Here is a 14,409-nt window from a genome sequence, read left to right as displayed (position 1 = left end):
TTGGCTTTGGCCAAGTCAGGTGATGGCTCTGCGCTTACCTTTCCCCATCTGTAAAATGGGCACAACGTGAGGAGTCCACGAGTTTGAGTAAGCAAAGCACTTAGAACACGATCTGGCACATAAATTTACTATGTAAAAAAGGGTACATGACATTATTCAGTGGCATATTGTTATATGTATATCGAGGCTGCCCATCTTCGGAAGGAGGCACAGTCTGAGTATCAGAAGCAAAGCAGGTGAATATTTTAAAATAAAGCGATAAATCTTTTCTTGGCTCACAGAGGAGCTAAGAGGAAAGTATAGTAGAAACTGGAAATTTATTCTTTCCCCTCTCAAATACAAAACGAGATTAGAGAGGCACCCGGCTGGCTCAGTCAGTAGAGCATGTGTGATCTTCCGGTTGTGAGCTCGAGCCCCACGATGGGTGTAGAAATTACTTTTTTAAAAATGTAAAAAACAAAAACAAAAACAAAGAAAAACCTCCCACAAAACCCAAAATGAGATTAAAGCCCATTATACACTATTATTATTTTTGCTTATACTTTTGTTATAGTAGTCCCCTTCCTTTATGTCCAGGTCACTATAAAACACGTGCTGTTTGTGAAACCCCAAGAATGCAATTACATAATTCAAGAAAAACCAGTTGTTTAATTGCAGTCACGTTTATTTGCAGTTTCTATACACACTTTCTAGGTAATCAAACTTTTCTGGTACATTTTTTGAGAGGGGTTCACAATGAAACTGTCACCATTTTTACTAAAAATAAATACAAGACTTAAAGTGTTGCACAGCTCTAAAATATACAAAGGCTTGAATTGAATGTAAACGTTGAAAACATCTTACAAAAGAAACCATTTCTGCAACAATTTAAAAAGTCCATATTTACAAATATTACAAAAATACAAAATGGATGCAAGTCCATAAACCATTGTCTTTTTGGCCAGCATGAACTGGTTCTAGTACCAAAATAGTTACACTGTAACCTTCTTTATAGTTTTAAATCTTTTTCCTGATCTAGTTCTCTAAATCTGCCATCACTGCAGCAAATGTACTCACTCACTGACCTTTGGCAAGAGCAAACTGTGTTTTGTTTGCTACAACTAGTCCATGTCCTCTACTTAGCCAAAAACAAAACAAAACCCACCAAAAAATAAGGAAAAAAATTTCCCCCACAAAACATAGATATGTTATATAAACATAAAAGAACAAAAAATTAGCATCAGTGCAAACAACAGAAGAAAAGTTTGGATTGATGTTTTTCACAATACCTAATGTGTGTACCCTGCTTCAAAACGGCAGTGATGTTGAAGACAGCCCTCTAATTCTTGGTTTTATATGCTATGTAATAAAGCCATGTAGAATATTCCAAATTACTAAGGAATTCCTTACTTTTTTTTTTTTTACTCGGTTTGTTACTCAATACTCTTTCCACAGTGAATTTAAAATCCATCATTATTTGGGTTATTTTTTTTAAATCTATGAAGTATAAAATAGAGAAACTCTGCTATAGATTTTTAGAGTAAACAAAATAAGTAAAACTATATTATAAGGGTTAGTTCTGTGATCATTACATATAGAAGGAATTTTATTGCCTCACAATTCAAGTCAGTATGTATTTTAAAAAATATATGGTACCGTTACTTAAATTGATGTCAATAATAAAAAGGTGACATATTTATTAAAGCCAATTCATGTGTTTCCTAGTCAAGATTTAGAATCACTTTTAAAGCCCACATACCTTTCTTTACGCTTAAAAAACCCCTAACTACACAAAAGCCATACTGCAAACGAACTGCTTTTATGAAAATTACAAAAGATCACCTATTGTGACTGGAAATGACGGTTTCTTATCACATTTGTCTAAAAACTTTATTTTTAAAATTTTGCCAAGTGTACTTTTCAAAGCATGAGAAAAAGTTATTCATGTTCCCATGTGGTGTCAAACCATGCTGGTTTTTTTGACTAATGGGTTCCAATGAGAAATGATGATCCATTTTTTTCAAACCCCCAAACATTTTTCTTTTAATAAAAAGTATAACACTTTGTAAATGTTCAAATGTACCCTTTACCCGGTAGCTTATCTATCCCAGCACAAGCACCCACACACCCACATCCACACACGCACACATTCTCCCTCCTCTACCCCGCCACCCCCAGCACCCATTTTACATACAAGGATGACAAGAAATTAAGAAATACAATTCGATAGTGAAAACAAATAGAAGAAGCCAGACTTTTTTTTTTCTTTACAAACAAAAAACCAACAGCAATCAGATTCTCTAATTCTCAATCTATAACATCTTAGAAAGTGTTTCTATTGAAAGACGGCATCCTCTTAGACCAGGCTTTCTCCTTCATGTTGTATGATTTAAACCAAAGCCACAAACCCCCTTTCACACATCCTACTTTCCCAAATACCACTTGCATAAACTTAAAGCCAGCTGCTTATCAATTTCTTGGTAACTCTGGTCTGTTCTATCATTCTAATCACATTCTATTCTTTTATAGGCCATATCCCTTCTTAGTTCTCTCTACTTTCTACCTTGTTCCATTCAAAACATATTCTAAGTACATAGCTGCTTATATTTCTGACATATCATTTCAAACATTAGTATCAGTTCATGTTAAAATCAGAGGTGTAAGAACCATTTGCAGATTTCAACTTGTAACTACTTTTTTTTCAGTTTTAAGACAAGAAAATTCAAGTAATTTCAAGTAATTCAGCTTGTTTCCCTGCCTTCATTTTATCAGAGCACTTGCCCTGACATTTCCTTTCCCACCCACCACCCTCCCCTTTTGCCATCAAGCAGATATAGTAAAATCAGACAAAAACTCATTTGTATGTAGCATTGTGAACCAGAGCTGTTCCCCATTCCCAGTTTAACAGTGAATATAAATAATGCATATACACATACCTATTTCCCAACTATATTGTTCACAGTGTCATTTCTGTTACTTTTTAGGTAGCATGAATCTCATCAGCACAGAGAGAAAGCTTCACTGAAAACTCATTGCAGGTACTTACTGATAAATCAATAGCTCTGTGGCATGCTTATATTTTATTTTTGTTAGTTAAAGAACCTGGAGCTAATTGCTAAACTGTTTAAGGAGTGGATAGTCATTAGATTATGACTATTTATGTCCCCAGTAGCCTAATATAAAACATAACCTAAAATTAACTATTGTTTTCCCTATTCATTCTCTTTAAAGCAATCCATTGAAAAATTAAGTCTAAATGACACTGTCAAATCTGTTCTCCAGGGCTTTGTGTTGAGAATGATGATTTTTCTGATTAAAAAAAATCAAAAGCATGCTTTTCATTCTGTCCAAATTACCACATGGCAAATCATTGCCATGTGTTACTATTCGCTTGTTTGGTACTACATATTGTCACAAAAATGGTTAGGTCTGAATTCGTTATTTTAAATTAATCACATTTCAGTATATGACCTCGAGATTTTCTTTATTTCACCGGTTTAAAATTCATAATTGAGGTTTATCACTCAGAAAATCATATTGGTGGACATTTAAATATGGTATTTTATATGAAAATGGTATTCACAGAATACAATTATTACACTTTATTTGTTGTGTTCTATAAACAGTTGGTGTGTGGTAGATAATTGGCCACATGTCCACTCGTCATTGATAAATCTATTTACACATTTTTATCAAAAATATGGTATTTACATGTGTGTAGTTCTTTCTTCTGAATTTTGTTTTAGTTCGTTTTAATGTAAAAAAATACCAAACCTCCAGAGTAATTTCATCTTCTTAAGAATTATGACAGTGAGGGCTTTGTTTTCTGAATAGGCAGCTCTGGGAAAACTTTTTCTAGGTTTCATGAAAAGCAGACATTTTCAAATTCTATATTATCAAAAGGAATGAGATTGTGTAAATCAAACTAAGCTAAAGAAAAATATGAAAGACAGTGCAGCTACTTAAAAACATGGAAAACAATCAAGAAATACCATCTTCCATTTCCCCAGCAAATATTTAGGAATTTGTTGGTAAGCAGTGATGGTACCCCATGGTGTGCTGACTTCTCCCCAGTCCTCTGTTCTGTTCCTACATCCTCATATGACTAAGGGCTCTGGCCTCTGACAGCCAGCTAGTCCCTGGACCACCTATGTTGAGCTCTGGGAGGATCGGTCATCATGTGGGCTTCCATCAGAATTTTCTGTCTCACCCTCAGAGATGGCCTGCATGGGTGCATTGTACAGCCTGCAGCGGACGCTGTAGCGGCTGCTGCTGGCCGCAGGGGGAGCTCGGGAGCGTCCCACCCTTGCTGCTGCTGAGGTGGCAAAGTTCTTTGAGGAAAACCCTTCTGCATTAACTCTTGGGGAGCATGGAGAGAGTGGGGACAAAGCCTCAGCCCCAGGTGCCCCCTGATGGGCCTCCTGGGTGCTTTGTGGGGATTCAGCTGTGAGCTCTCCAGGAGGTTTGGGCAGGATGGGACTTTTCAGGATCTCAGTAGCAGACATGCGGTAACTAGAATCTGAGCGACTTCCTTTCTTGAGGAGTAACAGCTTAAACTCTTCATTCGATGTGTTAGACTTTTTGGCATTTCGGTAGATGAGGCCAGGAGACCTCTGGCTGTTTGGGCTGGTCACGCTACTGTTGGGCAAAGTGACAGAGCCAGCGTTGCTGCTGCTACTGCTGCCAAGAGAAGCTCTTGATTTGCTTCGAGCAGACATATCCCCAGAATCTTTTCTTCCAAGTACTTTCCTCTTCGACCTTTAAAGAAAAGGAAAAATCTCGGTCCACATACATTTTTACGAAACTAAAAGTATTAAGTCACATTCATGCACATGCACATGATGAGGAGTGAGATACTTTCCTATCCCTTATAGCACTCATAGCCTGAGGAAAATTCTCCAGTAACCAGTGGATATAAATTAGGTTCTATAAATGACCATTTCACATAGTGACTAATGTGAAGGCTAGAGGTTCTAGAGGAAGACTTATTGGGATGTTTTACAAGAGTATAAGAAAATATTGCTGTCTGATTTCCAGTTAGAGTATAGGCAGTGATGGAGTGTGGCTTTCTCTTATTAAATCTGTCTCTGCATTACAGATAAAATGCTCTGATGTCTGAGGTTGACTTCCAGTGAGTACCAGAAGAGCAAAGATGATAGAAGTGTGGATGGGACAGGATTAGCCATAGGTTGCTGGTGGACAGGCTCAGGTGATGCATATGTGTGTGTGTGTCAGGGGAAGGTACATTATTGCTTTTCTGTTTACTTTTTAAATTTCTCCCTATAAAAAATTCTTATGTGACTTTTTAAATAAATCAGTCCATTTTTGGCCGTAAAGACAATTTTCCGTAGCTGCTTAGTAACGTCAGCAGTGTATAAGTAAGCCAACTTTCTGTGAGAAGCTAAAAACCTAGGCTACCTCTGGAGCTCTTAAAGCTCTATACACTGCAAACTCAAGAAAACAAGGTTAAAAAAAATAAAATCAGGTGTCATCCACAAAAAAAGAAAGAAAACAAGGTCATTCTTGTCACTGTGTAGCACATAAATAAATCCTACACAAATGCAAATCTAAGATTACCAAGTTCAGTAAGTCTACCAAACATAGGCATCCGTCATCATATTATTTCTTTTGATAAGTAAATAGGTGTGAATGTAATGAATCGTTAGCATGATTCAGTATATTGATAAATATTGGCAACGTGCTCTTTTACCAACCTAAAAATCCATAGGGTAGAGAAAATGTCAGCTTTGCAGTTGGAGAGCAGCCTCATTTTGATTCACTGAAACCTTTGTGGTTGTTATCTTGCATATGCCAGTGTCTGGCACTCCAATACGGTAAGAATTTCAAACTAACATTTGCTTTTAGCATATATCATATTCTAGACACTAAAATGTTATTTTTGCATCAAAATTGAATATGTGAGCTATAGGTATCTTCACTAACAGTCAGGGAATAGGTGGAGAAGTTTTAACTGACAAGACTGGATAAGAAGTGGCAGCACTGAGATTCAATTCCAGATGTTTCTGACTCCACTACTTATGTTCTGTTCACTATTCCAGATACTAACATTTGGTCCTTTGGGGTAAGAAGTTGGCTTTTTTAACATATATAGCATTTTAGTGACTTGTAAGATAAAGTGGGGTAAGGGAAATATAATCAGATCTTAGACTACACATGGAGCAAAGAAAAACTAATGATTCTTTACTTTCCGAGTGGTAAGATGTGCCTGCTAAGGTATATACACACAGAAAGTGGTTCTGATGGACTCCTTTTAAAAAAGCTATTGAAGAGCTGTGCTCCTTCTTTATGAGAAAACTACATGAACAGAAAATGCAAGTTCTCTTTATTTTATTTTATTTTTTTGCAAGTTCTCTTTGAAGTTAGAATTCCAGGGTCACCTGGGTGGCTCAGTAGGTTAAGTATCTGCCTTCATGACCCCGGGGTCCTAGAATTGAGCTCTGTATCAGGCTCCCTGCTCAGCAGGCAGTCTGCTTCTTCCTCTCCCTCTGCCCCTCCCCCATCTCGTGCTCTCTCTCTCTCTCTCTCTCTCTCTCTTTCTCTCAAATAAATAAGTAAATAAATGGTTTTAAAAAAGTAGAATTTCCAGGAAAAAATGAAAAGTTTTTCTTGCAAAAAACTTGCTTCAAGAAGTGTGACTTTATAAGGTAGAAAAGGCAGTTTCCAAGTTGTATCCCTTGGGTGTCCCATGTAGGTCACCAAGGCCTAGTGGAAGAAGGTAGTCGTGGTTGTGATAGGAGCAGGCACAGTGGGATTGGATAGCTCAGTCTAATATGGGTTTGGTTGTCAAGTACGAGTTCCTGCTCTGTTCATCAGTCACAAATTGTAAGGAGTATATATTCTTGCAAACATGGCCCTTGATCACAGGGCACAGAGGGCAGGTGAGAGAATGTGAATGGGCAGCCTGGACATAACAATGTCCTAGAAAAAAGCCCAGGGGACATCTTCTGTTTGTGGGATTTGGAACATTAATTTTAGAGCAGGGCCAATGTTATTGAAGAAGTTTAAGTTTTGGGGGAGCCTGGGTGCCTCAGTCAGTTAAGCATCCTCCTTCGGCTCAGGTCATGATCCTGGGGTCCTGGGATGGAGCCCCGCATTGGGCTCCCTGCTCAGCAGGGAGCCTACTTCTCCCTCTCCTTATGCTGCTTCACTTGCTTGTGCTTGTCTCTCTCTCTCTCTCTCTCTCTCTCTCTCTCTCTCTCTCTAATAAATAAAATCTTTTAAAAAAGAAGTTTAAGTTTTAGGAAGAGAAAAGTAAAAGGATCAGTGATTAGTTATGAGCTATGATATGCGCAGGTTTATACACTGTCTTGTCTCAAACTTGGGCTCTGACTGTTTAGTGAATCAGCTTGCATCTCTGCTAGTGTAGGATTACAGCTATGAGCATTTTTTTTTTTTGGTTCAAGAAATTATTTCAGTCACAGATTATAGCAGAGTTTGAGCTTTTACTCTAACTTACTTAACCACATATTGTTTTCAAATGAAAACTTGTTCCAGGATGTCTTTCCTATGGAAAAAAACCTCTCCATTCAGTTCTTAAGGAAGTCTTTCAAGTGAGGTTGAGCTACATATAAAGGCTCAAGTTCCCCAAAAGAAATATAAGACTATCAGTTTAATGTGGAAAACTAATCTTTCTTTGCTTTCTTGCTGAATGTATCACAAATACACAGGCTTTCCCATGTTTGCAATTTGATGAGATGTACTGAAAGAAGCAAAATTTTTGGTATTAATTGCCTCACCTGTGAATGACTGCAAACAAATCTTCAGTTGTACGAGGTTTGTTTGGAGACACAAACACACCTTCTGCTTCAGCCTGAGAGTCTTCACTAAGTGGCGAAATCATAGAGTCATCACTCGGTGACGATTCTTAAATGAAGAACAAAAGCATCTTTAGGAAGAAGTTACCAAGCATGCTGCTGTGTTTCCCTGGCTTAAGGAATCAACAAACAACAGTTACCTTACTGCTGTTTTCAAAAAGAGAGATTATCTGTCGCAGCTCAGTCTCTCACTAACAAAAACTCTTCTCTCAATTGTTTTAATAAAAAAGTGGAGGGAGGGATGCCTGGGTAGCTCAGCAGTTGAGCGCCTGCCTTCAGCTCGGGGCATGATCCTGGAGTCCCCGGATCGAGTCCCACATCGGGCTCCTTGCATGGAGCCTGCTTCTCCCTCTGCCTGTGTCTCTGCCTCTCTCTCTCTCTCTCTCTCATAAATAAATAAAAATCTTTAAAAAAAAGTGGAGGGAAACCAACACCCGGGGCTGTACTGTGTTAGAGGGAACACAGGAAAGAAAAAAAAAAAAAAACCGTAATGATGTGCCACAAGACACACTTCCATGGTGACAAAGGCATCAACAACTGACCTTTCAGTGAAACCTCGTCCACACTTCCTTGGGTCTCCTCTGCTCCGCTGTTATCAGAGGCACTTTGGGCTGAAATACCTGAAGCGATATTTTCTTGCTCGGAACATTTTTCAGGGCATGAATTTGCACTTGATAGCTCTGCTTCATAGCTGATATTCCCAGGCACTTTGTCATGGTGGCGGCTCATCCCAAGTTGATGCTTAAGTTGACTGCTTATGTCTGTGGGTCTGGTTGGCGAGTTTGACTGAGCTGTGAGCACATCCACAGACTCAGGGTGTGCGGCTCCCTCCCAATCTGCAGAGGATGGCTTCTGCACTTGTGCAACGGCTCCATCTGGACCACCTCCATATTGTAGTACTTTACCATCCAAATCATTTGGGTGGGCAACAGAGACCATCTGAAATCCTTCTGTGGGAAAGTCACAATTTTTACTTGGTGTGTTTTCTGGAATAGGCTCACTTTCCATTTGTATTTGGTCTTTTGTCACACTTGAATCTAGAAGATTGCTACCAGCTGAGGTTGTTGCTGTTTCTGGGTCACAATGATTCTTTACATCAAAAGTACGTTTTTTCTCTAACTGTAGTTTATCTGGTCCTATCTCAACTGCAGAGGAGTCTAAAAAGGACAGTATGGTGTCTTCAGTGGAATACTGACGTGATACTGATTTCTTAGCCATGTGTGGCTTAATCTTACCTGGAGACAGGGCAGCCATTGTGAGAGTGCTGTCCTCCAAGTAGGGGAGATCTGTATTGTTGCCCTCTTTTGGCTTAACTTCTTCAGATTTACTGATGGACCTCAGGTTAACAGATTTCAGGACTGTTGGTGTGATTGCAAGGGATGGTGGAGGATTTGACCGCAGTGTTTCTCCTACTGGGTTCTGTTTACTATGAGTAAAAACATGCAATGGGTGACGGTGGTGGAATGGTTTATTCAAGACACTATGAAGAGCACTTAGGTCAAGATGGGTAGGAGGTATAATTGGAAGTTCAAGGTCTTTACTCAGTGATAGAGCTCCATCTTTTAAAGAGGGCTGCTGTAGTGAGGATTTTCTTTCTGGAACTTTCGGTTTTCTTTTGCTACCTCCAGGAGACAGTGGGCCAGAAAAGAAAGCTGTAGGGAAAGAGGAGGTCGGTGTTTCAGACTGGCTCGAGTAGCCACTTGATGGAGATGCCAAGCCTGCCAGCTTTTCTGGTGAAGCCAGTTTAAACTCATTGTCAACAGAAGGAAGGGATGGGGTGGTGGCTCTTGATTCTGACTGGGATGTTTGGGATTCAGAGCTCTCTGGAGACTTGATGCATTCAATAACTGTGGTACCCGTAGCAGTGCTTGAATTGGATAAAGATCTGTAAGGATCATTTGTTTTCAAGTCATTTAGAAGCCAGAGATCTGCATAGTGAGTCGATTCAGCACCTTCATCTTTGAATGGCGGAATATCTGAAGTGTCTAACTGAGGTTCCTTGATACCATGTTCACTCTGGTTCATCCAAGAAGACTCTTGCTTGATGGCAAGGTTGGCATTGTCCATTAGAGAAGGCGTGTTGGAGAAATCAAGAGGCAGCTTCATTTCCCTGGAACTGTGAGGCAGGAGCTGGCCACTGCTTATCTTTGGTTCTTTCTTCTCAGAAATGTCTGCATTTCCATCGGACTTCCTCAAAGATGAGCTACGTTTAGGTGGGGTCGGCTTTGCCTTTGGTTTCCTGAAAGAGATGCTTGGTCTCCCCTGCCTCCTGTGGTCTAAGTAGTCCTGCCAGGTACAGTCCGGAAGAGTCGGAGGAACCCCAATGCCCTGGCCATTCTCTGGGCCCAGGGCTGCATAGTGACACACATAGCTCTTATTACCTTTAAGACCACAGTCAAAGTGCATGGAAGTGTAGTATCCTTCTGTGTCCACTGAAAAGTGAGAGCTAGTGTCTGCTTTGTCTGATGGAGACTTTTCCAGAAAGCTGTCATAAGTGGCCATGCTTGTGAAGCTCGGGCAGCCCAGGCTGTCTGCCTTGGGGCGCTCAGGACTAAAATCCTGGCGGCAGGAGGCATCGTGATGGTGGTGTAGGTAATTCCACTCACTGTCACTGGTGTTGCTATTGTTGGGGTCATCCAGCAGATCCGCCACAGTGGAGGTAAAAGAGTTTGCCCGGTGGCCTCTCACTTTATCCAGGTGGTCATTGTACTGCTCTGTCACGAAGACATTGGCATCCTCATTAGCATGAGGGGCTGTGTTTAGTGACAACTCTGAGTCACAGTGTGAAGAGCCAGTGAGGGGAGGAGAAGCTGCAGGAGGGATTGTCTCTGAGGTCTGTGAGGGGCATGTGGAGCTGCTCCCACTCCAGTTCCCACTGGATGACTGATGGTCATCTTTCTGGTCCATGTGGCTGCTGAGGAGGACACCCGCCGTGGAGATGCAGTGGATGGGGCTCCCAAAGGTGTCTGAGTTGGAGGAGATGTCACAACTGCCAGAGTCAGCAGCCATTCGGGACAGACGTGACCTCCCTCTCTCATTTAACTTGTGCTGGGGGCTGTGAAGATGTTGAGAACAAGCCAGACCCAAAGCAGGCTGGTGTTCCTGTGCACTTGGGCTGCTGGGGGCCTCACTGCAATCATTAGGGGTTCTTTCTTGGTCGCCCATGAAAGGCTCCCCCTCTTCATATGCTGAGGGTTTAGCACCAACTTTGGGCTCAGCATCCCCACTTCTGTTGCCCTCCCGGGGAAGGCTCCGAGATCTTGTACGGCTGCTCACTGCAGTTGTAAACATGGTGTCACCTTTGTCAGCCAATGCAGAGATGTTGCCAGCAGAATGAGAAAGGGAAGCTGCTATGCTTTGACCCCTTTGAGCTCTGATTCTCCTTCTGGATGGAGCAGCAATCAGGATATCTTCGGTTTGGCACTCTGAGTCCCTGGTTCCAGACCTCCTATTGACAGTGTTGGAAGGGTCTGGATTTGTGTGCACAATCACATTCCTTTCCCTGGCCACAGGGGATTCATCAGAATCTAGGGTACATGGAAAGCATAGTGAGATATTTTATACATCAGCAGACTAACAGACATTCTAAGAGATGTCCACAAATCTGGGTGCTGGCATGTTGGATCTTTCTCTTTGAGAAAAAAAATCAGCATATAAAATTAGGAGAAAGTTAAAATGCTCTGGGGAATCTATCCCTTTGCCTGTCTGTCGCTCTCTGTATCTACCTACAGACACACACACACACACACACACACACACACACATGCTAGAGTGTGTGTGTGTGTGTCTGTGTGTGTGTGTGTGTGTGTGTGTGTGTGTACTAAGAGAAAATGTTTTTAGGTCTTTTGTGAATTCTCTCTCTTCACTATCAAATTACTTTGCCCCAATAAGTGACTACTATTTTTTCAACTAAAGTCCATTTTGTCTTTCTGGCCACTATTTTTTTTCATTTTGTAATACATACCCAGCAAAATAAAACTCTTACATTCATTATAGGTAGTAAAAGAGATGCTAAAATAATAATGATGATAATAATAATAAAACATAGGAAGAGATCCTAAACACATGAAACAGAAAAAAAATAGGAAAAAATTCATAAAGGGTGACATGTTATCAGTATTCAATATTTAATTGAATATGCTTGAAATTTACCTTTTTAAAATAACTAATGCCATAAAAGTATATCTCTCTTCAAATAAACATATAATTTTCTAAAAGTAATCTTTCATTGATTCTTGTTACTTTTTATTCATTATTTCCATCTTAATAAAACTTAAAAAAAAACTACCAAAATAGTACATTTCAGCCATAAGACCTGAACATGAATACCTAAATCTGTAAGGTTAAATCGTCACAGTCAAGAACAGAGATTTCAGAAAGTCATGCCACCCGGCTTGCTGAGCACAAAACAAGTACACACCATTTCAAAACCTTTACAAGTTACAACACTATTTTTAAAGAAGCTGATTTTAAAAGGCCGGCTTCCATTTCATCTCCTTCTAATTGGCACCCGAAAGAATGTTAACTATAACAGTTTTATACCACACCTATTTCTTGTTGGACTCTTCTGGGGATACCCGAGATGGTTTTCCTCCTCCTCAGTTTTCGTCTCCGCTGTAGTACGGATTGTGAATGAACAAGAGAGCAGCGTATACTAGCCTCTCTGTCAAAACCAACTCCTGCAACCCACAAATAGGTCTCATTAGCCTTTAGAAATGGCAAACAAATTTTCATTTGCTTGGAACACAGTGATATTTATTGATTGGAAGTCAAGGAAGAGTTTGGATTAAGCCCGTGAATAAATATAAGGGAGCCCTTATTCAGCTGTTATTTAAATTACTCTGCAGTACATTAAGCTTTACTTCTAAATGCAGCTCTGCGCAACAGCTTGCACTGCCAAGAGTAACAAGCAAAGGAGGAAAATCAAAAGAAAGAAGAGAGAAAAATAACATCAAAGAATCACGCTCATACAGAAACAGCTCCTGAAGGACTTACAACCTTTAGTTACTACTATTTACTGGTCTATTTCTGGGCTCTCTGAAGCTGACTTTACATAGTAGATCCAGAGCCAAAAAGTTAACCTGAATTAGTTCAGCTAACATATCCTGACCCATTTTTTCATTAAAAGCATCTTTGTGAGTTTTTTTTTCTCTCTGCTCACTACACCCCAACCCTACACACAACACACACACACATACAAACACACATACATATACTCACACACTTCTGTGAGGAGTAAGTAGCCTAGAGATTTGTTTTTAAATCATCACATAACTTTCTACTTTTTTCTACTGGCTCAGTTGGACACTTTTTGGTTTGGCACCAATGTGGTTTCAATATGAAATAAAAACACAATGCAGTCCCCAGTTCTGTATTTAAGTGGATCTACTTTCTCTATCAGCTATAAATGAAGCTGGAATTCTCAGTCTTTACAATGAGTGTCTGTTTGCTTTTATAAATACAGGGACCAAACCTTGATGCTTGTTTGTTTCTCTCTCTATAATCACATTATTGATATACTACATGCAATGCAGTCTTATCAAAACTAGAGTGGTGAGGAAGGAGGTAAGGAATTCACACTCCTGTCTGGCACAGGCATGTGCCATGGATTTTTCAGAGTGGGCTTTGCCTCCGACAGTCATCATGCCAAAAGTACATTGGAATTGGGTTGCCTCATCATTTATCCTGATTGTTAAGCATAGAGCAGGATGGCGTGTTAAACCTCAGCTCAGCTATAAAATGAAGCAATTTGAGTTCTGCTTAGCATCACAGTGACAACAGTTTCTAGAACTCTGAAAAATCTGTGAGATATCACATGATGAGTAATTACAATATTATTGGAGAATTCGTACTAACGGAATTTTCTTTTCTTAGCTCCAACCAAAAATTAAGATCTTTCATTCTACTCATAATAATTACAGAACACATGGCACACAGATACATTTTATGTTATATGGACATAATTAGCAGCTTTCTCATTAAAGCTCTTGAAATCAACATATAATCTAGGCTTTAGTCTGAGAGTTCCTGAAATAAAGCAGAAAGAAAGATCTTCCCTTTTCCTGAATCACAAGACCCATAATCAAAGAACTAAATTTGAAAACAAGATTTACTTACAGTGCTATGAAGAAAGCAGGTGCTGCTTATAATCAAATGTTCCCAGAAGGGAAAGTTAGTTTAAGAGGATACCAAAATGGCACATTTTGACATCTACCTAACCCAGCCCACTTAGATTATGGAGATCAGATAAAGTACATATCCTTAGAATAATTTATCCTGCAAGTTGAGTAGGTCATTAGGAAACTTTCTCCTAGCTCATAACCAATGGATCAACCAGAATTCCTGTTTTTCAGGAAGGAAATAATATCTATCCCTGATATCTAGTCATCATTTGCTCCCCACTTTATGTGAGAAACATCTGAGTGGGATTAATAATAGCTACGTCCAAAATGCATCTCAAGCAGCATGCAATCTTTAGTCACATGGTACTGGGATAAAAGTCAGTAATATCATGGCCACTGTGAAATTTTCAATACACAATTAAGTTAAAATATAACTATCAGATATGTTTAAAGAAAGCCCAATGGATAGATCC

At 39.7% G+C, this 14,409-nt stretch overlaps 1 protein-coding gene across 6 annotated transcripts in view; it reads right to left on the bottom strand.

Moving 5' to 3' along the window:
• Positions 1-646: 646 nt before the first annotated feature.
• NHS (NHS actin remodeling regulator) overlaps positions 647-14,409 on the bottom strand; it is a 344,407-nt gene continuing 330,644 nt past the window's right edge. For all 6 annotated transcript variants that reach the window (XR_011998236.1, XM_072744094.1, XM_072744095.1 and 3 more), the window contains 4 exons: positions 12,362-12,493; positions 8,357-11,341; positions 7,737-7,863; positions 647-4,737 (listed from right to left, as the gene is read on the bottom strand). Coding sequence is in view for 5 of the 6 variants with exons in the window: in XM_072744094.1 (XP_072600195.1) it covers positions 4,128-4,737; positions 7,737-7,863; positions 8,357-11,341; positions 12,362-12,493 (3,854 nt within the window). In the remaining variant the exon portion in view is untranslated. The remainder of the gene's footprint in view (positions 4,738-7,736; positions 7,864-8,356; positions 11,342-12,361; positions 12,494-14,409) is intronic.

This window comes from Vulpes vulpes, chromosome X (assembly GCF_048418805.1).
Source record: "Vulpes vulpes isolate BD-2025 chromosome X, VulVul3, whole genome shotgun sequence".
Classification (NCBI taxonomy): Eukaryota; Metazoa; Chordata; class Mammalia; order Carnivora; family Canidae; genus Vulpes; species Vulpes vulpes.
Note: the sequence above shows the minus strand (reverse complement) of the source record. Positions and strands in the feature narration are given on the sequence as shown.